This window comes from Corythoichthys intestinalis, chromosome 4, assembly GCF_030265065.1.
Source record: "Corythoichthys intestinalis isolate RoL2023-P3 chromosome 4, ASM3026506v1, whole genome shotgun sequence".
Classification (NCBI taxonomy): Eukaryota; Metazoa; Chordata; class Actinopteri; order Syngnathiformes; family Syngnathidae; genus Corythoichthys; species Corythoichthys intestinalis.
The window spans coordinates 29702311-29725966 of NC_080398.1; the positions used below are offsets into that span (position 1 = coordinate 29702311).

The 23656-nt window shown below is 38.4% G+C and overlaps 2 protein-coding genes across 8 annotated transcripts in view; one reads left to right on the top strand and one right to left on the bottom strand.

Annotated features, from left to right (window-relative positions):
- Window positions 1–4252: 4252 nt before the first annotated feature.
- LOC130915332 (uncharacterized) lies at window positions 4253–5074 on the top strand. The gene is made up of 2 exons (XM_057835291.1): window positions 4253–4440; window positions 4522–5074. The coding sequence occupies exons 1-2, from the start codon at window positions 4253–4255 to the stop codon at window positions 5072–5074; spliced, it is 741 nt and encodes a 246-aa protein (XP_057691274.1).
- Window positions 5075–12593: 7519 nt separating this feature from the next.
- The window catches only part of myh14 (myosin, heavy chain 14, non-muscle), a 119491-nt gene continuing 108428 nt past the window's right edge, over window positions 12594–23656 (bottom strand). For 5 of the 7 annotated variants that reach the window (XM_057833893.1, XM_057833890.1, XM_057833896.1 and 2 more), the window contains 3 exons: window positions 20192–20364; window positions 20017–20040; window positions 12594–14493 (listed from right to left, as the gene is read on the bottom strand). In XM_057833893.1, coding sequence (XP_057689876.1) covers window positions 14304–14493; window positions 20017–20040; window positions 20192–20364 — 387 coding nt within the window. In that variant the 3' untranslated portion in view covers window positions 12594–14303. Of the gene's footprint in view, window positions 14494–20012; window positions 20041–20191; window positions 20365–23656 lie in introns of all 7 variants that reach the window. The other 2 variants (XM_057833897.1, XM_057833891.1) reach the window with 2 other exon arrangements.

Sequence of the window (23656 nt, forward strand, 5' to 3'; positions counted from 1 at the left end):
GAACTGAAACACCCTTCACTGACAGCTACAACTTCTTCTATGGGACCGTCGTCCATTAAAAGATTAGAGTTGACCAGGATCTGCTGCGAATGGACAAGCTTGTGGAAATATGGCTTTATTGGGACCATGGAAAAAGTGCTTAGAAAATGGATTTCATTCCACTACGCTGGATCTAGGCGTTCAAAGCATTTTTTCTAAGCCAATACCCTTCTAACTTAGTCACCAGCCAGAAATGTATTTTGATGTGAATACACAAAAATACAGATCTAGTGTTGCTGTTTTTGCTTGTTTTAAGTGTTATATTAATTCTGGCAACACAAAATCTTTATCAAATGTCATAAATACATCTACCAAACATTTGAAACAAGTATTGGTGCCTTAGTATACACATAGGTGAATTCATGTAAATGAAATGAAATGAAATGAAATCAAATGCAAATGTAGCTAATTTCTTGACGGAAACACTTCAACATTAATGATTTGCACACAGCACAATGAAATATATATTGAATTATGCTAAAGGCTTATGTATCATATATTAAAAATATCACAACCTACTATGCAATGAAATATATAAAATAAAAAATGCACACCATGATCATAAATGGCTGAAAATCAACCGAATTGCTACCACACCCTCCTAAATGTGAATCATGGCAAAAATGGAATAAGACAAAAAATTATAGGGTGATCAAAAAATAATGTGCCAAAATCATAAGGTGATACTTAAAAAATAAAAGACATCACAAAAGAAGTGATGGACACGTGTTGAAGATAACTTCCAAGTTTTATTTCATGTTTCACAAGTGCTCAAATGTGAGCACACCCAGCAGCACGGACAAAATCAAGCCACGATGAGAATTCCTCTCAAACTTGTGCATGTCGCAGTTATTGTCTTGATTGCAACTGTTGTTCGATATTTCACATCATCAGTACTTGCTGGACGTGTTGGTATGTTAAAGACAAAGTTCATTATCCATCTTTATGGCACATAACGTATGTCATACACTAAGTGTATGTTCCACCACTTCCAGCAAATATTGATGACATGAAAGATCGAATAACAGACTATATCAACGCGGGAGGGAGGAATTCTCATGTCAACTTGGATGTTGTCCATGCTGCTGGTGATGGCCATATTTGAATACTATGAAAACATGAAATTGAACATAGTTACTTCCTACATCTGTCCAAGGTGGAGTTTTTTTTTTTTTTTTTAATGTTTTTTGTTTTTGACATGGCATTACGATTTTGGCACAGCCTTATTTAATCACACTGTATATACACAAAAGGTTGGAATCATTCAAGTATGGTACTGTTGGTACACAACATTTATTTAAACATGGAAGTGTCTCATACTATAAAAATACACATACAAATATTGAAAAACGAATTTAAAAAATATATATATAGAAATAAAAAATAGTAAAACTGTACATGACAACATTACTCCTCAAAATCGCTTTCATCAAAGTCATCAGCCCATCCAAGTGTCTTCTGTTTCTTTGGAAACATTCTCGCATGCTTGGCACCAATATAAATCAGTACAAGAAAGTTTTGCAGACATATGGGAACATCTTCCCGTGTCACAATTGGTTGCCTTTCAACTACAGTTGACTACTTGCAAAACAGTATCAGGGGCAGGATTTTTAGTCATCCATGTCACTGCCAACTGCCCATCCTCAATGTCCCACCCATTCCCAATGGGTGAAGGGGCACACATTTTACCTGTCAGACAACGTTTCGTGATTGCTGCTTGATAGTTTGCTGTCCTGCAATGTTGGTACAGAGCATCAGTTTTGGGGGGAATAGAATGTTCTGGCAAGATTGACGAGGCCATACAGAAAAATCTGCATTTGGCATCATTTTTGGAATATAACTGGCCAAACAGGTGGCACACGTATTTCCACAACGTGTTAAATGTTTGTAGGTCAAGTTTAAAACTGCTGCCCAGCTTTGCAAACCCAGTCAGGTACTCTTTTTTTATGACGTGCAAAAGAATTTTTTTCCCCCCTTTGCCATGAAAGGCACAAGCAGAGTCACAACCTGTGAATGTATGGATGCCAATGAGTGCTAAACACACACTAGTGCCAGGAGCTGCAGAGACCTCAGAGACGTCAGTCCTCGTTCTGTTGCCTCCTCCTGTGAAAAAATGCAATTTACACTGTAAATCTATCTGCAGACTTACAGCAATCACTGCCACGTCAGTATCAGGGCTTTTATTGACTACAGCTTGATGTTCTTGAGCCAGAAGGTTTATTTAACCATCGTCACCCATAACAGGTATGCAATAAAAAGTTCTACTGGATTCACTTTCTATACACTGTACATACATTTTATAACAAAGTAGTATTGATATCTGGGCTAAAAAATGGCATCGTTACAACACTAGTTTAAATAAGATTTTTGTGAGCATAGGTTAATAACAATTAACCTTGTAGCAAAGGCGTGCGTGTGGCTTACCTGTAGTGAATGTCGTTAAAAATCCCAGTCAACGCATTTTCAGCAATATCCTTCGACGGAGCCTGGAGATAAAGCCATTGTCTGACGCAACCACGCGGCTCTGCACGTTTTTTCCAAATTCCTGCCCTTTTTCGCCCTTGGACAGTTGAGAGATGCATATAGCATCGTTTCGATGCCTTTTGACTAAATTTCGAATGCGGTTTTCTTATCTTTTGTTCATCTTCGCTCGTGTCGTAGTTTGACACGGTCGCCGCCATGTTGTTTGTTTTCCAAACCCATAGCAACAATCCTCGTCTCCTATTGGTGCACGTGACCCAAAATGGCTTCACACACTGACGATACGACTCCGCCGTATCAATATCACTGCGCCACGGGGGAAAAAAAGACCGACATAAAAACGCTAATTACTAAAAAATGACTGGAAACCGTGAGTAGAACTTTTTTTTGGGTACTAATTAGCAACGTATGTAAATTACAATGCAGAGGTTATGTAGATCCACTTTAGTGGAACGAACCAACACAATTTTCGCTCAGCCAATACAGCCTATAATCTGGGCCGTTTTATATTCGGGCCGATACGGTACATACAATGACACTTTTTGGCCACCAGGGGGGCTATACCTCCACGAACCTGCGTGTGCAACTATCCACGCCAGTGGCATCAAAGGAGTTTTAACCCTATATTGCCAAATGTATCACATTTGATACACCTAAAATGTCATGATTTTGAGACTAATTCAGAATTTTGACATTTCTTTTTGAAAAAAAAAGATGGATGCAAGTCAACACATGCATCTGCAGGTTCCATGAAAAAAACAAACAGTATTTAGCAAGGGTTATAGATCTAAGCGCTTATTACACATAAAAATTTTCACTTGAATATTTTGATACTAAAATCCCTCTTGATGAAGTTTTTTTCAATTTGTAAAATTAGCTTAGCTCGTAGGTCGCCATTGTTGTTGACGTCGCAGGGCGGTGATGTCACTGGGTTATGCTGCTGGGCTTCCATAGTATGACTCTAGCGACATAAACATGTCATCTGTTCAGCCCTTTCAATTGAACCCGAGAGGAACATTAATGAGCATGACAGCGCTGTCAATATTTCACAAAATGAGCAGCAAAATCAAAATGAACAGGAAAGACGGGATGAGACGAGAGTATCACGAAACGGTGTTCTACCAAAATGTGCTACACCGGCGAAACGTCCCAAAAGATTTGAATTTGACACCCAAAGTACTACCGTGCGCTTTCAGATTGTTTTGTTTGTATGCATACTGGTAGAACGTCATAAAAATGCCTCAAGAAAACGTAGTAATATCAAATCAAGGTGGTTTACACACGCAACGTGACTAATGTAGTCAACAAATCAACAAGGTGCTTAAGAAGCTACCACAAGAAAACACAATGCTTAAAAGTATGAGAGGGAAACACATGCAAAACGTATTTTCAGGCAATGAAAAGGTAATAAAAGACTCAATAAAAAAAACAAACAGTAAGTACTCACCGCTTTTAATCGACGTGCACGTGTTGGATGTCTCGCTGCGTAGCATGGAATTGCAGAACACCGGTAGTGTTCGTCTAGTAATAGTGACAAACTACATCATCCGAGCGGACATAAAACATGGTACCCTCCGTAGGTCAAAACCTGTACTAAATATTATGGATTTTCAAATCAATGGTAATATTTTCTTTCTAATGACAGATTTTAGTAAAAGAAAACAATTGCGGCTTATTAGAGCCTACAAGTCTTTGGTTCCCTTTAACAGTGCCAAAAAGACAACTCCTAGACATGCAAGCATCCGTCTCAGTGACCCTGGAAACAGTGCCGGATCGGGCGGTTCCCTGGGGGCGGGACCTGTACACTTTTGTGACATCTGCAGCAGGTCACATGATGAGAACCCTCCAGAAGCCGCGCAAGAACCGCCCATCAAAGAGGCAGGTCAACCACCGGCGCTTCCTGCATAACATGATACAGAGGTACGCAGCTATGACTCATTGGGGTGTGGTCTATTTTTAAGGGAGGAGTTTATTTTTTCTTTTTTTGTCCTCTCCAAACAGAAAGTTTGCCGACATCGAGGCGGCCAATCGTCGACTGGAGTCCGCTCTCTACTTAAAGGAAGCAAAGTCGTCGACCACTGACCATCAGGACAAACGTAAAGACCAAAGTGACAACCATGAGAAACAAGACACGCCCTCACCAGTCTGTTCTGAAACTGCCCCGCCCATCTCTCCATTGTTCACGCCACAGCTGTCGCCGTTGTTCGTCGAAGGCCCAGACGACTCTCCGAACTTGACCGACTGGGCGGACATCTTTGATCTTTTCTTGGACAACGACGAGACGGCGCACCACGTTGACGGGTCTGTCACAACTCACGACGATTTTGTCATTCCCGAGCCGCTTCCCAGCTTGTCCAGCTGCCAACACGATATGAGGTCATCAGGGGGCGTGGCTCAGTCTTTTTGGGCCCCGCCTTGCCACGCCTCCCTGAACCACATAGCCACGCCCCCTTATGAAGATCAACTGACGTTCAGCGACATCCTCATGGAAGCAGAGTCCCTGGAATGTACGTCTTTTAACACGTTTTCTTACCAAGATCTTTACACTTATTGAAAAAGACGATAAAGAGGGCTGCGTGATACGAGTTTTTCAAAACTGAAAGCACCACAAAACACTAAATATCCCAGGAGCCGTTGTAATTGTAATAAATAATAAACATCGGTGGAAACGGATGACGTTACACAACCACTTTGTGATGCTTGTTGTAAACACTTGTTTGTAAATCCAACATTGGTAGATTGTTTTCTTCTTGGAGATGAGATGCATGTGTGGCAGCTTTTTTTTTTAATTTAGGGTTTTGACAGTTGTCGTCTTATTTTCGGGGACCAAAGCACCGTATGACGGAACGGTGTTCCGGCCCCGAAACTCATGCCAGAACGCTGTTCCGGCCCACTTTCACCCCTGGATAAAATGATAATATCTTATATTACATTATCATTTTATCCAAATGAATATGGAAATTGGTATTTTTACTGAGAATACCTATTTGGAAAATCATATTTTAATGTTGTATAATAAAATATTTTACAATATCAAATGTCATGATTTAATATAGACTTCAGCATTCCTGTGCACTCTTAACCTCTTTTTGTTGTAATACCTTGGTTATGAACTTTCCAGGAATATTGATTGATATGATTAGGATATAATAATATGAACATAAAAATCTCAAAAATATATATAAAACTTTGCTCCACAATGCTAATACAACATAATCCAAATGAAAAAATTAGAACTGTCTTTGCAAATGTCTAATCTTCGTTATGTACAGTGCTGCTCAAAAGTTTGTGAACCCCCTCAACATTTTGGAATTTTCTATTATTTCAACCAGATTTCCTAATCAAGCAATTCAGTAGTTTTTTTTTGTTTTTTTAACAGTTGTGTTGTCGAGACTAAATTAAAAAGAGTTTTCATCAACTGATGTAGGTGCAAAATTGAACTGTTTGGTCACAACCAAAACCGCCATGTCTGGCGAAAAGTCAACACTGCATACCACCAAAAGAACCTTCTCCCAACAGTGAAGCATGGAGGTGGGAATGTCAAGATCTGGGCTTGCTTTTCATCCTCAGGACCTGGACAACTCCACATAGTCCAGGGAATCATGAATTCTGAGGAATATTGTCAAATCCTAGAACATAACCTGACGCCATCTGTTTTGAAGTTAAAGCTTGGCAGAAGGTGGATCATGCAACATGATAATGATCCAAAGCATTCCAGCAATACAACCAAGGAATGGCTGAAAAAGAAGAAGATTTGTGTTCTGGACTGGCCCAGTCAAAGTCCTGACCTAAATCCCATTGAAATGCTGTGGCGGGACCTGAAGCGAGCAGTTCATGCCAGACGCCCATCAAACCTCTCTCAACTGACTGCGTTCTGCAAGGAAGAATGGGCAAAAATCCCCCAAAGTAGATGTGAGAGGCTGATTAGTCACTACAGAAACTGTTTGGTTGAGGTAATCTCTGCAAAAGGAGGCGCAATATCCTATTAACTGAAGGGGTTCACATACTTTTGCACACATGATATCTGAGTTTTTCTTAAATCAATCACTTTTGTTAAATAAAGAATGACAATATAACTATTTCTTTTGTTTCAGTCCATTATTTGGAATGTCAGTATTGTGGATTTGGGTATAACTTAACATTTAATAAGGTTATTTTAGTTTTTTTTACAAAAAATCTGACCATCGCTGTGGGGTTCACAAACTTTCGAGCAGCACTGTATATTTTTAACGTAAAGTATAATAAAAATACAGGATTGATAGACAATTACGTATTCTTTAAGTGCTTAACAATTTTTCTCAGGACATTACACTCAGTTAAAATGAGTATTTAGGGAAAACTGATTTTTATCACTATCAAAATAACATTTGTGGTTATAAACTAGCAACAGTAAAAAAAAATCTGTAAATTGCAATTAAACTAAAAACATACCAAAAAAAATACACTGCAAAAGTCTATTAACTCTGACTGCCATTAACAGTGAGATGTCCAATCACTATATGGCGGAAAACACTTAGGCGACTTGAAGTTCCGCTCTGAGACACCCAATTTGGCCAACATTCAAAATTGTCCGATATGCATGTGTGATACATCATTTGAAAGCTTAAAATCTCTATTTTCTGGGAAAAGAAAAATTTGAAACAGGAGGGAACTTTAAAAAAAAAAATTTTTTTTAAACAGCAAAACCCTAATTGGAGGCAAGAGCACGCGACAGCAGAATTAAAGACGCCACGATTTTAACAAGATATTATCACGTACTTACCTTGTTTTGATCCAAAAACTCCATGCAGCATGTATCACCGAGTGTCAGGACACAGCTGTGAATGGCCACAGCTGGATTTTTCTGGGATTTAATGGGTGAAACATGGTCATATAACAAGGGTCGCGATGCAGAAATCGCAGACATCAAGGAGTAGTCGAGATTTTCTTTTTCATATATTTACCCTTTTAAACGTTATTTTTAAAATTTTCTTTGTTTGGATCTAATATTTATCATCTAACATATTGGGGAAAATGCGACAGTAACAAAAAAAAATTCAGTTAAGCGATAGTTATGAGGTAAATATCCGTGACATTTTTACAGACGCCATTTTTTTCATTGGGACGTAATTTGTTTAAAAGGTTAAAATATGCGAGTGAATCATTTTTTAAAGTCGTTAATTTTTTAAAAACGAAATATTAGACATCAATTAATGATTCTGCGATAAAAATGACAGACATTTCGAATAATAAATATGACTACTTACCTTCTATTTATCGCTGGGTTGAAACAAAAGCGGTTGCGCGACGTCTGTAAACGGGGTTTTCCAGGGTAAAACGGACAAATTAAAAATAGTTTGGGGGCTTCATGTGCCATGAATCTGCTAGGGCAGAATATAGACATATTGCTCTATCTAACACTACAGTTGTTTTGGCTTAAAATACAGCAGTTTCTTTTAAAGAGGAGTGCAAGAGCAGAAACTGCTTTTTCAGTCTTGTCTGTGTTTTCCGTCATATATGCTACCTAGTTGTAGTGTTGCAAGTTAATTACTTCATTTTGAGGTTCCCTCTTAATTACATTGTAATAACAGTAATAACATTTAAAAAACTTTGAACTCATTTTTTCCATTGAGGCCACTCATTAGCCCCTTTCAGTCAAGTGGATTGGATGTCTCACGCTGTCGATGAGTGCTCTAAAACGACTTAAGCTCACAGTGCTCCAAGGTTTTTAAATTTTTTTGAGTTGCACAATTTTGTTCTGGTCTTGGTGGACTTTTTTCAGTTTTTTTTTCTTCAGTTTTTTGCGTTTTGCTTTGGCCCCCAATAACACTCTAAAGCATTGCTTCTTAACTGGTGTACGATGGGTGCCGTGAGCAAGCCTCAGGGGTTCGGCGAAGGTTAAGAAACGCATAGCCCTATTTTGCATGATGATTAAATCAAGGCAAAATAGTGTTTTAGACGAGGTGTTGGACTGGTTTCTTCTCAATTTACAGGCTTTATTCCATTTGCTTAAACTGCTAGCCCTCTATCTAATGGGAGAGATCGGTTTGCTCAGTGGAAGGTTGACTGCCACTTGGTATGAGGAAGTATAACAAACCTACAGACAGCGTGAACTGCGTAGATAATTAGAACATTTGCGTCTTTTTACGCCATGAAAATAGTATATGATGCAAGGATGCGACAATAAAATGAGAATGTAGACATGGAAACAAAAAAAAGGAACTGTGAAATTAAATTCATTTTCCAACGGGAAAATCTACAGCAATAGAACTTATTTGAAGTCAATTTGAAATCTAGAAGAAATTAGAACAGGAATTCACTTACAGTGGGGCAAATAAGTATTTAGTCAACCACCAATTGTGCAAATTCTTCTCTACTTGAAAAGATTAGAGAGGCCTGTAATTGTCAACATGGGTAAACCTCGACCATGAGACAGAATGTGGGACAAAAACAGAAAATCACATTGTTTGATTTTTAAAAAATTCATTTCCAAATTAGAGTGGAAAATAAGTATTTGGTCACCAACAAACAAGCAAGATTTCTGGCTGTTAAAGAGATCTAATTTCTTCTAACGAGGCTCCACTCGTTACCTGTATTAATGGCACACGTTTTAACTCATTATAGGTATAAAAGACATGTCCACAATCTCTATCAGTCACACTCCAAACTCCACTATGGCCAAGATCAAAGAGCTGTCAAAGGACACGGGAGACAAAATTGTAGACCTGCACCAGGCTGGGAAGACTGAATCTACAATAGGTAAAACGCTTGGTGTAAAGAAATCAACTGTGGGAGCAATTCTTTGAAAATGGAAGACATACAAGACAACTGATAATCTCCCTCGATCTGGGGCTCCATGCAAGATCTCACCCCGTGGCGTCTAAATGAAAACAAGAATGGTGAGCAAAAATCCCAGAACCACATGGGGGGACCTAGTGAACGACCTACAGAGAGCTGGGACCACATTAACAAAGGCAACTATCAGTAACACAATGCGCCGCCAGGGACTCAAATCCTGCACTGCCAGACGTGTCCCCCTGCTGAAGGAAGTACACGTCCCGGCCCGTCTGCGGTTCACTAGAGATCATTTGGATGATCCAGAAGAGGACTGGGAGAATGTTTTATGGTCAGATGATACCAAAATAGAACTTTTTGGTAGAAACACAGGTTCTCATGTTTGGAGGAGAAAGAATACTGAATTGCATCCGAAGAACACCATACCCACTGTGAAGCATGGGGTGGAAACATCATGCTTTGGGGCTGTTTTTCTGCAAAGGGACCAGGACGACTGATCTGTGTTAAGGAAAGAATGAATGGGGCCATGTATCGAGAGATTTAGAAGAAAAATCTTCTTCCATCAGCAAGGGCATTGAAGATGAGACGTGGCTGGGTCTTTCAGCATGACAATGATCCCAAACACACAGTCAGGGCAAAAAAGGAGTGGCTTCGTAAGAAGCTTTTCAAGGTCCTGGAGTGGCCTAGCCAGTCTCCAGATCTCAACCGCATAGAAATACTCACACACTCGAAGGCGAAGGACGCGGGAAAATGAACAATCAGAGGGGATGGTTATTAAAAAAAGACAAAAAAACTACGAAATCTGAATGTCAAAAATTGTTGTTCGATATTTTCTGCGTCCTATATGGTATACTGGGGGCGGGATTCAATAAGCTTTGCCCTTTTCTTTTCGGGTTGAATTAATAGTAAACACATATAAATGCTTAATGGTTGTTTGGATTTGTCATGCCCGAAGGGAAAAAAACAAAAATCTGTGGAGGGAGTTGAAAGTCCGTGTTGCCCAACGACAGCCCCAAAACATCACTGCTCTAGAGGAGATCTGTTTGGAGGAATGGTGAGTGAAAAGCTTGATAAGTGTTACAGAAAATGTTTGGCCTCCGTTATTGCCAACAAAGGGTACGTAACAAAGTATTGAGATGAACCTTTGGTATTGACCAAATACTTATTTTCCACCATAATTTGCAAATAAATTCTTTAAAAATCAAACAATGTGATTTTCTGTCCCCCCCCCCCCCACATTCTGTCTCTCATGGTTGAGGTTTACCCATGTTGACAGTTACAGGCATCTCCAATATTTTCAAGTGGGAGAACTTGCACAATTAGTGGTTGACTAAATACTTATTTGCCCCACTGTAGACGTTAGTTTGCTAGGTTTCGAATTATTTAAAAATGGCTTTATTATGAAATTCCGAAAGGTTCAGTGAATGCACCTGTGAACGTCGGCGGGGTTCAGCATTTTTTAAATATTCGCAATATTTAAACGAGTACCAGCTAAAAGTTTAACTGCCATTGACGGTTACCGTCAAGCACAGCCAATGTGAATGAACTATCTACCCAATTGATTTACAGTGCCTTGCAAAAGTATTCGGCCCCCTTGAACCTTGCAACCTTTCGCCACATTTCCGGCTTCAAACATAAAGATATAAAATTTTAATTTTTTGTCAAGAATCAACAACAAGTGGGACACAATCGTGAAGTGGAACAAAATTTATTGGATAATTTAAACTTTAACAAATAAAAAACTGAAAAGTGGGGCGTGCAATATTATTCGGCCCCCTTGCGTTAATACTTTGTAGCACCACCTTTTGCTCCAATTACAGCTGCAAGTCGCTTGGGGTATGTTTCTATCAGTTTTGCACATTGAGAGACTGACATTCTTGCCCATTCTTCCTTCCAAAACAGCTCGAGCTCAGTGAGGTTGGATGGAGAGAGCTTGTGAACAGCAGTCTTCAGCTCTTTCCACAGATTCTCGATTGGATTCAAGTCTGGACTTTGACTTGGCCATTCTAACACCTGGATACGTTTATTTTTGAACCATTCCATTGTAGATTTGGCTTTATGTTTTGAATCATTGTCCTGTTGGAAGATAAATCTCCGTCCCAGTCTCAGGTCTTGTGCAGATACCAACAGGTTTTCTTCCAGAATGTTCCTGTATTTGGCTGCATCCATCTTCCCGTCAATTTTAACCATCTTCCCTGTCCCTGCTGAAGAAAAGCAGGCCCAAACCATGATGCTGCCACCACCATGTTTGACAGTGAGGATGGTGTGTTCAAGGTGATGAGCTGTGTTGCTTTTACGCCAAACATATCGTTTTGCATTGTGGCCAAAAAGTTCAATTTTGGTTTCATCTGACCAGAGCACCTTCTTCCACATGTTTGGTGTGTCTCCCAGGTGGCTTGTGGCAAACTTTAAACGAGACTTTTTATGGATATCTTTGAGAAATGGCTTTCTTCTTGCCACTCTTCCATAAAGGCCAGATTTGTGCAGTGTACGACTGATTGTTGTCCTATGGACAGACTCTCCCACCTCAGCTGTAGATCTCTGCAGTTCATCCAGAGTGATCATGGGCCTCTTGGCTGCATCTCTGATCAGTTTTCTCCTTGTTTGAGAAGAAAGTTTGGAAGGACGGCCGGGTCTTGGTAGATTTGCAGTGGTCTGATGCTCCTTCCATTTCAATATGATGGCTTGCACAGTGCTCCTTGAGATGTTTAAAGCTTGGGAAATCTTTTTGTATCCAAATCCGGCTTTAAACTTCTCCACAACAGTATCTCGGACCTGCCTGGTGTGTTCCTTGGTTTTCATAATGCTCTCTGCACTTTAAACAGAACCCTGAGACTATCACAGAGCAGGTGCATTTATACGGAGACTTGATTACACACAGGTGGATTCTATTTATCATCATCGGTCATTTAGGACAACATTGGATCATTCAGAGATCCTCACTGAACTTCTGGAGTGAGTTTGCTGCACTGAAAGTAAAGGGGCCGAATAATATTGCACACCCCACTTTTCAGTTTTTTATTTGTTAAAAAAGTTTAAATTATCCAATAAATGTTGTTCCACTTCACGATTGTGTCCCACTTGTTGTTGATTCTTGACAAAAAAAAAAAATCATATCTATGTTTGAAGCCTGAAATGTGGCGAAAGGTTGCAAGATTCAAGGGGGCCGAATACTTTTGCAAGGCACTGTATATCATGAATGAATATATTCCAAGTGCACAAGCATGCTAGCAAGTACAATGAACATTTCTTCTTCCTCTGTCAAATGTGCGGAATAAAACACACTGAGACAAGCAGAGTGAAAACCAACAACATATATTAAAGTGGACCCCGGACAGTGTTTTATAATACAGCATCAATAACAAACAAACAATAAAACAGAAAAATGTATCAAGTTGCACAGTAGCAGTGAGCAAACCATGAGAGGAAAACCAGAAAAAAAAACTTAAGCAGCTGGCTGAGGAAAAACAGAACTTGATTGTGTTCATGACTTCACCTTTTTTGTGGTTGTGAATGCACACGTGATGACGTGATCTCAATGCTGATATGGACAAATATACCCACCGCTCGTGTGCAAAGTGCAGCCATTATACAACGTCATGAAAACACAAGTCATTTGCATATTGCAGAAACAAAATGTGGAAAAAAATAGGTCCAAACGTATTTGGCTAGTACAGTTTTGATCATTTTGTCTTAATAAACCATTATAATAACTGTTTCAATTAGAACTGATATTTTGAATGCCCACCTGATCGGAACCCAACAGAGCATTTGTTTTTACTTATTGGAGACAAAAGTTTACGTATAAAGGCTAAAGTCTGAAAAACATAATCTTGTCGTTCTGGTAGATTTAGCATAGCTAACATTACCATTTTTCATTCACTGCCATTGACGGCAATAGACGTCCAATCCAATTTGGATTGGTCGCCTATTCCCTTCAATAACAGCCACTGATTTCTTTTGGTCTCCATTTTTATTTTAAAATTCTATGCATTTATTACAATGCATATTTCAATTGTGCCACTTGAACATACATAAAAATGTCACTTAAAAGTTTAAGTTAACGGCCAGGGTAAAAAACCTACTATATTTCCTACTATTAGCCTCTATTTTTTTTTTTTAAATCTAAACCTACAATATTTCTATCTCCAAGTCATCCATCATGCTGGATGATGGCAAATCTACTCTATTCTACACGTTGTAGTCCCTTTTTTCATCCATATGACGGCTTTCATTTACAGTTTGAATGTCGAACGTAAATATTAAGACTACATTGTGCAAGACGTCCTGTTAAAAAAAAAAAAAAAGTTCTGCTTTGGATAGAAAAATGTCTCCCCAGTGTATCAGACCTCAGATCAGTTTATACAATAAAAACAAGCGTTGCCATATTTAGCTTCATATAAATTATATAAATTCAAATGACTGTTTTTTGTGTTTCTAGTTGAATAAATTACACTAGCTACGTCATCATTCGACAATACTCACATTTCGCCGTCGCTACTTATCGGTGGGTCCGTTTGGCTAATTTCCTGTAAGCGTTAGCAAAACGCACAATTGTGGATGCGCTTGTAAAAATTCCATTGGATTATGAAAACGTATCATCAGATTCACAATTTAAATCAAAGATCTAGATTGTCTAATTAGTACTTTTGCCGCAGCATTTTTTTTCCCGGTCAAATTAACATCAGGTTTGCGCAACCTGTGGCTCGTGGGTCATACGTGGACCCGCCAGAACATTTGATGCTACGAACAGATCTTCGTAAAAAAACCCCAAAAACTATTAAATTACGACTAGGAGATAAGTTAGCAAAGCATTGAAATTTACGTCTATTGCTATTTCGAATCTTAACTTTTAAACAATGTCATTTCGAATGTTACAACGTCGCCTTTAAAGGTAAAAAACATCCATTTAAATCTCATTTCCTTGCACTTGTCGAAGGGAAAAAAAGCAATTCATTGACTTAGATAATAAACTAGTGTTTTGTGTGTGCGTGTGTGTGTGTAGTACATCACTGTTGTACGTTGTTGACACTGTAGGGGGGCGGATTAGGGTCCAGGTTCTGCTCCGAGGACGGGGTGGGGGTTCGGGGAATTAGCGAAGAAGGCGAGGCAGGCGGCTCTTCGGAATCAGAGTTGTCCAACGAGTAGTCGTCCACCAGGGCTCGACGTCCGCGCATCGCTAGCGGCAAGGGAGCACGTCTGGATGGCAAAAAAATAAAATAAAAAAATACTGTGAATATTACAGGCAAAAAAAAGATGCTGTGAATATTCCAGGCTGCAGATTTTAGAAAGGGTCTTGACTAGGGATGTCCCCGATCTGAACGTTTTGAAAAGATTGGAGTCGGGTACGGAAGATAGCGTTTTTAAAATGTATTTTTAGGGCTGTCAAATGATTAAAATTTTTAATCGAGTTAATTACAGCTTAAAAATTAATTAATCGTAATTAATCGCAATTAATCGCAATTCAAACCATCTATAAAATATGCCATATTTTTCTGTAAATTATATATATATTCTGTAAAATAATTTGTTGGAATGGAAAGATAAGACACAAGATGGATATATACATTCAACATACGGTACATAAGGACTGTAGTGGGCATTTCACTCTACTGTCATTTAAATCTGTCTATGCTGTCCTCACTCCGAAGCGTCTACTTTTTCCAAAGCTAGACAGCTAGTGAACGACGCCTTAATAATCAGACTTCTTCCTTTTCATCTGATTTATTAATAAAATGGCCTCAAACCACTGTCCTCTTTAGACCGTAGTGAAACTACAAAAAAAAGTACACAAGCATTGCATTAGCAACAACGTTAGCTTAGCACGCTATACAGGTTCACTAAACATAAACAAAAAGCGTCTCATACAAAAAATATAACATTTCGCTTACTAACATAATATGTACATTCTTTACAACAACCATACTTACGGACAAATCTTGTCTAAGGATCATATAAGCACAACATTACAACGTAGGCGTCAGCCCGAGACGTCGTGCAGCCATACTGAATTGGCAAGAAAGCAATAAACCATGTCGCAAAGCGACCACAAGAGTTCGCTGTTAGACAGCACAAAAAACCTTGCTGTAAAACTTACCAAAAGGCAGAATACTGTCTGAGCGGGACATGTGCGTTAATTGCGTCAAATATTTTAACGTGATTAATTTAAAAAATTAATTACCGCGCGTTAACGCGATAATTTTTACAGCCCTAGTATTTTTAAGTATTACCGTTATTTCCAGACTGCAGTAGTATGAAAAAGTAAACCATTTGGAATTTCTCACATTTCTGCATAAAATCACCATGAAATGTGATCTGATCATTTGTCAAAATCAAACAGATGAAAAAAACAGTGTCTGCTTGAACTAAAACCACCCAAACATTTATATTTTAATGAGGATAGTATACAAACAATGACAGAAGGGGGAAAAAATAAGTGAGCCATCACATTTAATATTTTGTGGCGCCCCCTTTGGCAGCAATAACATCAACCAGACGCCTCCTGTAGCTGCAGATCAAACTGGCACATCGATCAGGACTAATGTTGGCACATTATTTTCTACAAAACTGCTGTAGTTCAGTCAGATTCCTGGGATGTCTGGCATGAATCGCTGTCTTTAGGTCATGCCACAGCATCTCAATGGGGTTCAAGTCTGGACTTTGACTTGGCCACTCCAGAACATGTATTTTGTTCTTCTGAAACCATTCTGAAGTCTGTTTACTTCTGTGTTTTTGATCATTGTCTTGTTGCAGCCTACATCCTCTTTTTAGCTTCAACTGTCCGACAGACGGCCTCAGGTTTTCCTGCAAAACATCCTGATAAACTTTTGAGCAAAACAGCCCCAACTTATGATGCTCCCTCCACCATTTTTCACGGTGGGGATGAGATGTTGATGTTGGTGAGCGGTTCCATTTTTCCTTCACACATGACGTTGTGTTACTCCCAAACAATTCAACTTTGGTTTCATCAGTCCCAAAAAATGTTGCCAAAACCTCTGTAGAGTGTCCAAGTGCCTTTTTGCGAACATTATACGAGCAATGATGTTTTTATTTTGACAGCAGTGGCTTCCACCGTGGAGCCCTCCCATGACACCATTTTTGGCAACAGTTTTACATATAGTTCATGTGTGCAAAGAGATATTGGATTGTGCCAGTGATTTCTGTATGTCTTTAGCAGACGCTCTAGGGTTCTTTTTTACCGCTCTGAGTATTCTCTGCTGAACTCTTGGCATTTTCTTTGGTGGACGGCCACTCCTTGGGAGAGAAGCAACAGTGCCAAAGTCTACATTTGGAGAGAACGTCTTTGACTGTCGATTGATGAACATCCAGACTTTTAGAGATGGTTTTGTATCCTTTCCCAGCGTTATACAAATCAACAATCCTTTATCGCAGGTCTTCGGACAGCTCTTTTGACAAGAGACATGATGCACATCTGTCAATGCTTCTCATCAAGACATTTCTTACCAGGTGTGTATTTGGGCAGGGCAGCTTTAAACCACTCATTGGTGATTGGGCACACACCTGACTTAAAATATTTGGTAAAAATTGGTTTCAATTGCTCTTTAAGTCTCCTTTGGCAGAGGGTTCACTTACTTATTTTTTCCCCTTATGTCCATATTTGCATGCTATCCTCATTAAAATATGAAAACCTATACATGTTTGGGTGGTTTCAGTTAAAGCAGACACTGTATTTTCATCTGTGTGATTTTGACAAAGATCAGATCACATTTGATGGTGATTTTATGGAGAAATGTCAGAAATTCCAAAAGGTTCAGATACTTTTTCATACCACTGTATAAGGCGCACCTGACCATAAGCCGCCACCCACCAAATTTGACATGAAAATAGCATTTGTTCGTAAATAAGCCGCACTGGACTATAAGCCGCAGCTGTCCTCACTGTATTATGGGATATTTAGTCCAAAAGATAGTAACCGGTAAAACTTTGACAGCGGCATCCTAAGACTGTCACAAGACTAAATGAACCACCATGCAGCTTTGAACCAATTGGCTGCAAAGTTTCATTGCTTCAAGAAGCTTAATTTGGCCAACCTCTGTTGGCAACACTGTTGTCATCCAACATGCCTCCTAGCATGCATTGCAGCACTACAGATGTAAATAACAATTAAAATTCATGTTCTGTGCTAATTATTCCTTCAGTTACTGTTCTAGTTGTTTCATTAATTGCTAGTTATGGTATTTGTTAACACTTTATTTGAAAGGCGCATCCCAAGACTGTCGTCAGACCAAATGAACCGTCATGAAGATTTGAACAAATTGGCTGCGAAACTTCAAGAATCTTCATTTGGCCATCACTGCTCCGGTTAACCTTTGCGGCCATCTACACTGTTGTCTTCCAACATGTCTTCTAGCATGCATTGCAGCACTACGGATGTAAATAACAATTAAAATTCAGGTTCTGTGCTAATCATTTCTTCAGTTACTGTTTAAGTTGTTTCATTAATTGCTAGTTATGGTATTTGTTAACACTTTATTTGACAGGGGCATTCTAAGACTGTCATCAGACCAAATGAACCACCATGAAGCTTTGAACCAAGGTTCAAGAAGTTTCAGTTGGCAATCACTGCTCCTTTGGGGAGACAGTCAACCTCTGCGGCCACCTGCTGTCAACACTGTTATCGTCCAACATGTCTCCTAGCATGCATTGCAGCACTACAGATGTAAATAACATACAACTCATGTTCTGTGATAATTATTTCTTCAGTTACTGTCCCAGTTCTTTCATTAATTGCTAGTTATGGTATTTGCTAACTCCTTATTTGACAGAGGCATCCTAATACTGTCGTAAGACCATCATAACATGACATAACACGGCCATGAGCATTAATGAATGCTTATGACACACATCTTATGACGCCGCTGTCAGTTTCACCTATTGACCCAAATAAATCAACAAGTAAGACGCACTGAACTATAAGCCGCAGGATTTAAAATGAGGGAAAAAAGTAGCGGCTTATCATCCAAAAATTACGTTAACTCATTGACTGCCTTTGTTGACGATAGACATACAATTTGACTGAGGAGCCGGCAGAACGGCGACAAGCAACAAAATCATCCAGAGGTATAAGGGTTAAGAAGGTCACTGATCCGATTACGTGATTGGTAATCGGGCACTAGCACGCCATTTTTAGAAGTTCGGAATCGGGTGAAACGATCAGGTTTTTAATTTTTTTTTATTAAGGCTAAAAAGCAATAAAATAAGTAGGGCTGTCAAAATTATCGCATTAACGGGCGTTAATTAATTTTTTTTAAAGTAATCACGTTAAAATATTTGACGCAATTAACGCATGCACTGAATGAGCCGCTCTCGCATTTCCTCAAACAGATTTCATTGAGGCCGTTTATGGACATTAAGAGTGAAGAGAATGCCACCGGCCGCTTGGGGGCAGCGCAGCGCCGTTCCATACTAATGTTATTCCTTCTAATAGTGGGAGAATTAGTAGTTGTGAGACGTTTATGCTGTTGCTTTGTGCTCCACACATATTTCGATAAGTTTGCTTTCTTTTAGTGGCAATTATGTGTCTCTTGTTGTATTTTGGGTAAGATATGCACAGAGATATATCTGTTATAAAGGCGAGTGGACACAGGCGTTCTTTGGGCTGCGCCGTTTATTGGAATACGCTTCTGCACCTCCTTCACAACAAACAGAAGTATCATTTAGTGAAAGCACAACAGAAATAATATTGCTATCTCTCCAAAAAAAAAAAAATGTTCACAAAAAGAAAAGCACTTCAGTCTGTAGTAATGAGGCCCTATTCTCACACAGCTAAACAACAATGCAAAGTGAACTGGCATTACTCAGAGTTTGGTCACTCAATTCTTATTATTGTTATTTTTTATTCTTATTATTATTATATTAACTCTACTTTTGATTGGAAATTGTACAAATTTTATTAAAACGAAAATATGAAGAGGGGTTTTAATATAAAATTACTATAAATTGTAACTATAACATTTATCTTTTATGAACTACAAGTCTTACTATCCATGGATCACTTAAACAGAAAGAATGTTAATAATGCCATTTGTGGATTTTTTGTTATAATAAACAAATACAGCACTTATGTACAGTATGTTGTATGTATATATCCGTCTTGTGTCTTATCTTACCATTCCAACAATAATTTACAGAAAAACATAGCTTAGAGATGGTTTGAATTGCGATTAATTGTGATTAAATACGATTAATTAATTTTTAAGCTGTAATTAACTCGATTAAAAATTTTAATCGTTTGACAGCCCTAAAAATAAGATGTACAAACTGAATTTTCAGGTTATGACACGCCTCAACGGGAAATATTGCCTCTTGTTCCGAAGAAATTTCAGGTAACAAGAGGCGCAAAAACACTGTAGTCATAGACTTCACTATAAACTCCGGGAAACTTAAAATTCAAATATTTTCAAAACTAAGGCCTCTAGTGACTATATTTTCAGGATCAATAGCAATATTTAAATTATCATACGTTTTTGCATGAAATAGCACTTATTTTACTCAATTTCCAGATCAGAAACTTAAAAAAGGCATGTAGAATCATCTTAATTTTACTCAACAAAAACAAATCCTCAAAATCAGGTGACACGGACTCGAACTTCGGTACAAAAATATGTGATCGGGACAACTCTAGTCTTGACATGACCCAACAAAAAAAATCCCAGGAATGACAAACAAAAATGAGACGAAACAAAAAGTACATTGACCTACTGCTCTTGTCTCCGTTCAGGGACGCTGAGTGTTGGACGTGGACAGATGGGACACAGTGTTAGACGAACACAAATGGATGCGATGAAAAGGAGCAAATTAAAAGAAAGTTAATGTCAACTTAAATGGTGAGGTTAATGAACAGGACAATGGGGTAGGATGCGGGTGACCGGCGTACCTGAGCTGGTTGCGCAGGGTGGTGATTTCGCGCATCCTGCTCTGGCTGTTTTCCGTCAGCTCCTCTAGTTCCCGTTGCAGCTTTCTCTTCTGCGCGTTTGAACGCGAGTTCTCCTCTTCTACTTCTTCCAGTTGACGTTTCAGCTGCCTCAAGCGAACCATGGATTTATCCAGCTACACAAGAGCCATAACAATTGTGAGAACAAGTCCATTTTTTTGGCATTCTAAGCTATATACAGAAATCCAATGATGCTAAGAAATAAAGTTAAATAACATAAACACACAATATCTGTACATGCAAATATCCAGGTGTCAGGGCTGCTGTTTTGGGTGTAAAAAAGTAGGAATTTTAATTCTGCAATGAATTTAATTAAAACATCCTGAAACCAAAAAATTAAAAATCCAGCTTCAAGGATTGATTTGTAAACATCCTCAGAAACTACCTACCAAATTTTATTGGGATCCCTCCATGAATAAAGCAGAAGTAGCAATTTTAGTTAGTGTGCACCCCAAGAACAACAACAAGGACAAAGCAAGTGTGATTTTAAGAATTCCTTCTGGCCAGTCGAAAATTTTTAATTCCATATTAATATTATTTTTTTAATTTAATGGGTAAACCTTTACAATAAGGGTCCCTTAATTAACATTAGTTAATGCATTTTTAGACAATAACTCACATGTGCTACACTTCACAATAAGGGTCCAAAAAACATTCAGTAATGGCTAATTAAGGTTAAGTAATACTTATAAGGTACGTTCACGTGAAATAATACCATACTTAAGGTTAGGTTATAATATATAATATATATAATACATTACTTAAATTTAATTCACATATACATTAGTGCATTAATAAATAGTTATTAATGTATACTGGTACTCGTAAGTGATTATTATTACGTAAGTGATTATGATTATGTTATTTTAAATGAGAAACACTGCTCTGAGCCCTTGGGTGCTGCTGCCCTAACCTTAAGTATGGTATTATTTCACATGACCATACCTCTTAAGTATTACGTAACCTTAATTAACCATTACTGAATGTTTTTTGGACCCTTATTGTAAAGTCTAGCAAATGTGTCCCTTAACTAAGAAATTATAAACACTTAAGTTAACAAACCCTAACCCTAAAACGTAAACCCTAACCCTATATATATTTTTAATTTTACCAAACCATTAGTGACTGTCTGGTTATGCATTAACTAATGCATTAACTAATGCTTTAACTCATGTTAATATGAGGGCTGCAGCTATCGAATATTTTAGTAATCGAGTAATCGACTGAAAATTCTATCGATTAATCGAGTAATCGGATAAAACAAATATATTTTTAGGTGAAGAGCAATTATAAATATACATGAGAAAACAAGACATTTCATCTAATCTTGAACCATTTTCAGTCAATCAATGTCTTTATTTTCGATGTATATTGTTGAAAACAGCCAACAATTGCATCTCAGATGTAACTAGTATTAAAAAAAAAAGACTAATTCACTGCTTTCACTCAAAAAACTGATATATATGTACAGTATTGTGCAAAAGTTTTAGGCAGGGGTCCTGCCTAAAACTTTTGCACAGTACTGTATATATATATTTTTAATTATTAAATTTATTAGGATCCTGGAAGCTTCCACTTGGGGAAAATTTATACATACAGTATATCCTGTATATACATAATATAATAAAAAGATACAGTACTGTGCAAAAGTTTTAGGCAGGTGTCCTGCCTAAAACTTTTGCACAGTGCTGTATATATATATCTTACCTAAAAATGCTGTTACGCTTGATAACACACATCACTTAAAAGTTAGGATTTTTTTCCCACGAGTTTCAATTGAATTTCTCTTTGTGTCAAGCCATTTTTAAGTTCTAGTTAAGTTTTAAGTTAGTCTAAACTGTAAGTCCTGATAGGATTTTGAGTTTTTGCAGTGTTCAAAATAAATGTATGATACAGGCTGTATTGGAGCACATTAGGGACCAGTGCTACTTGGTGTTTTATCCAGCAATGACTACTGAGCTAAAATTGATAGTTAGCATGATTAAGTTTTTATTTTACACCCTCATCACTCCACAATGCTATGTTATGTTAAAGCCTGTATGTAAGACACGTTAGCCACGCATCGACAGTGGTCATAATTAATTGAAACCTAGCCCTCCGCAGGGCTAACGTTACGTGAGCTAGTAGCGACAGTAACGTTAATCTAATTTATTAGCGCTTAGCGCTCTTTATTAGCGCTTAGCGATCTACTGCTTTAAGAGGGCGGCTGTTTACTAACGCTGCCCAGACGCGGCCGAGTCGGTCATTTCGCATCTAGTTCAACATACCATGTTACCATGGTAGCATCGTGCGGGCAAGTATTTAGCAACGTCGGCGTCGTTTGTGGCGGCTGTCGGCTGCAGTAAAAAAAAATTTTTTTTCCTTCTTCCTCTCCGCACGTGACAGCGCGTTGTCCCGCATTAAAAGTAGTCCGAGCAAAACGTGATGCTTAGAGCTGTCAAAATAAACGATTACTCGAGGTGAATAAAATTACTCGGATCAGTTTTTAAACTCGAATTGCTCGAGTACTTGTTTCAGCTCAAGTTAATATATTAATAAATGTTAGATAAGCAAATATATTAATTATTGTAATGTTACTTAAACATTAGTTGTTGTCTAAAAATGCATTAACTAATGTTAATTAAGGGACCCTTATTGTAAAGTGCTACCATTTAATGTTTTGGCTGGATCATTTTGTGCCCTTTTCCAAATTTCCTTAAGTGCGACCTGAAATGTTTGCATATTTCATTGTCAAGTAATCAAATAGAATCATAATCTATGCAGCACTTTACATGCACAAACTGCTATTAACAAAAAACAACAAAAGCAATGAACTTTCTATTTGTGTGAAAATATACAGTGATCCCTCGTGACTTCGTGGTTTATGTTTCGCAGATTCAGTGAGGCGCCGGAGACATTGTTTTGCAGCAAGGCAGACTAGACTCAGGGGTTTTGTACATACCCATGCGCACTCACAAGGCTTTTGATTGTTTCCTGCTACGAGATTGACACTTTAGAGCTCCATTACAGCCTCTCCAAACAATAAGACCGCTAATAAAAGTGGCTTGTGAGATGATTGACTGTGCACTATCACAGCCTCCCCCATTATGATCGACGGGCGAGTCCACCAATAAAAGTGGCCTTGTCCCATGAGCTGATTGTTTTCATATTTTAATGAGCATAGTATGCAAACAATGACAGAAGGGGGATAACAAGTAGGTGAACCATCACATTTTATATTTTGTGCCCCCCTTTGGCAACAATAACTTCAACCAGACGCTTCCTGTAGCTGCAGATCAGGCTGGCACATCCATCAGGACTAATCTTGGCCCATTCTTCAATATAAAACTGCTGTAGTACAATCAGATTCCTGGGATGTCTGGCATGAATCGCTGTCTTTAGGTCATGATACAGCATCTCTGGGTTAAA

Coding starts and splice junctions, on each gene's coding strand:
- LOC130915332 (XM_057835291.1), top strand. CDS start 4,253: ATGCAAGCATCCGTCTCAGTGACCCTGGAAACAGTGCCGGATCGGGCG. Junction 4,441..4,521: donor CTGCATAACATGATACAGAG/GTACGCAGCTAT, acceptor CTCTCCAAACAG/AAAGTTTGCCGACATCGAGG.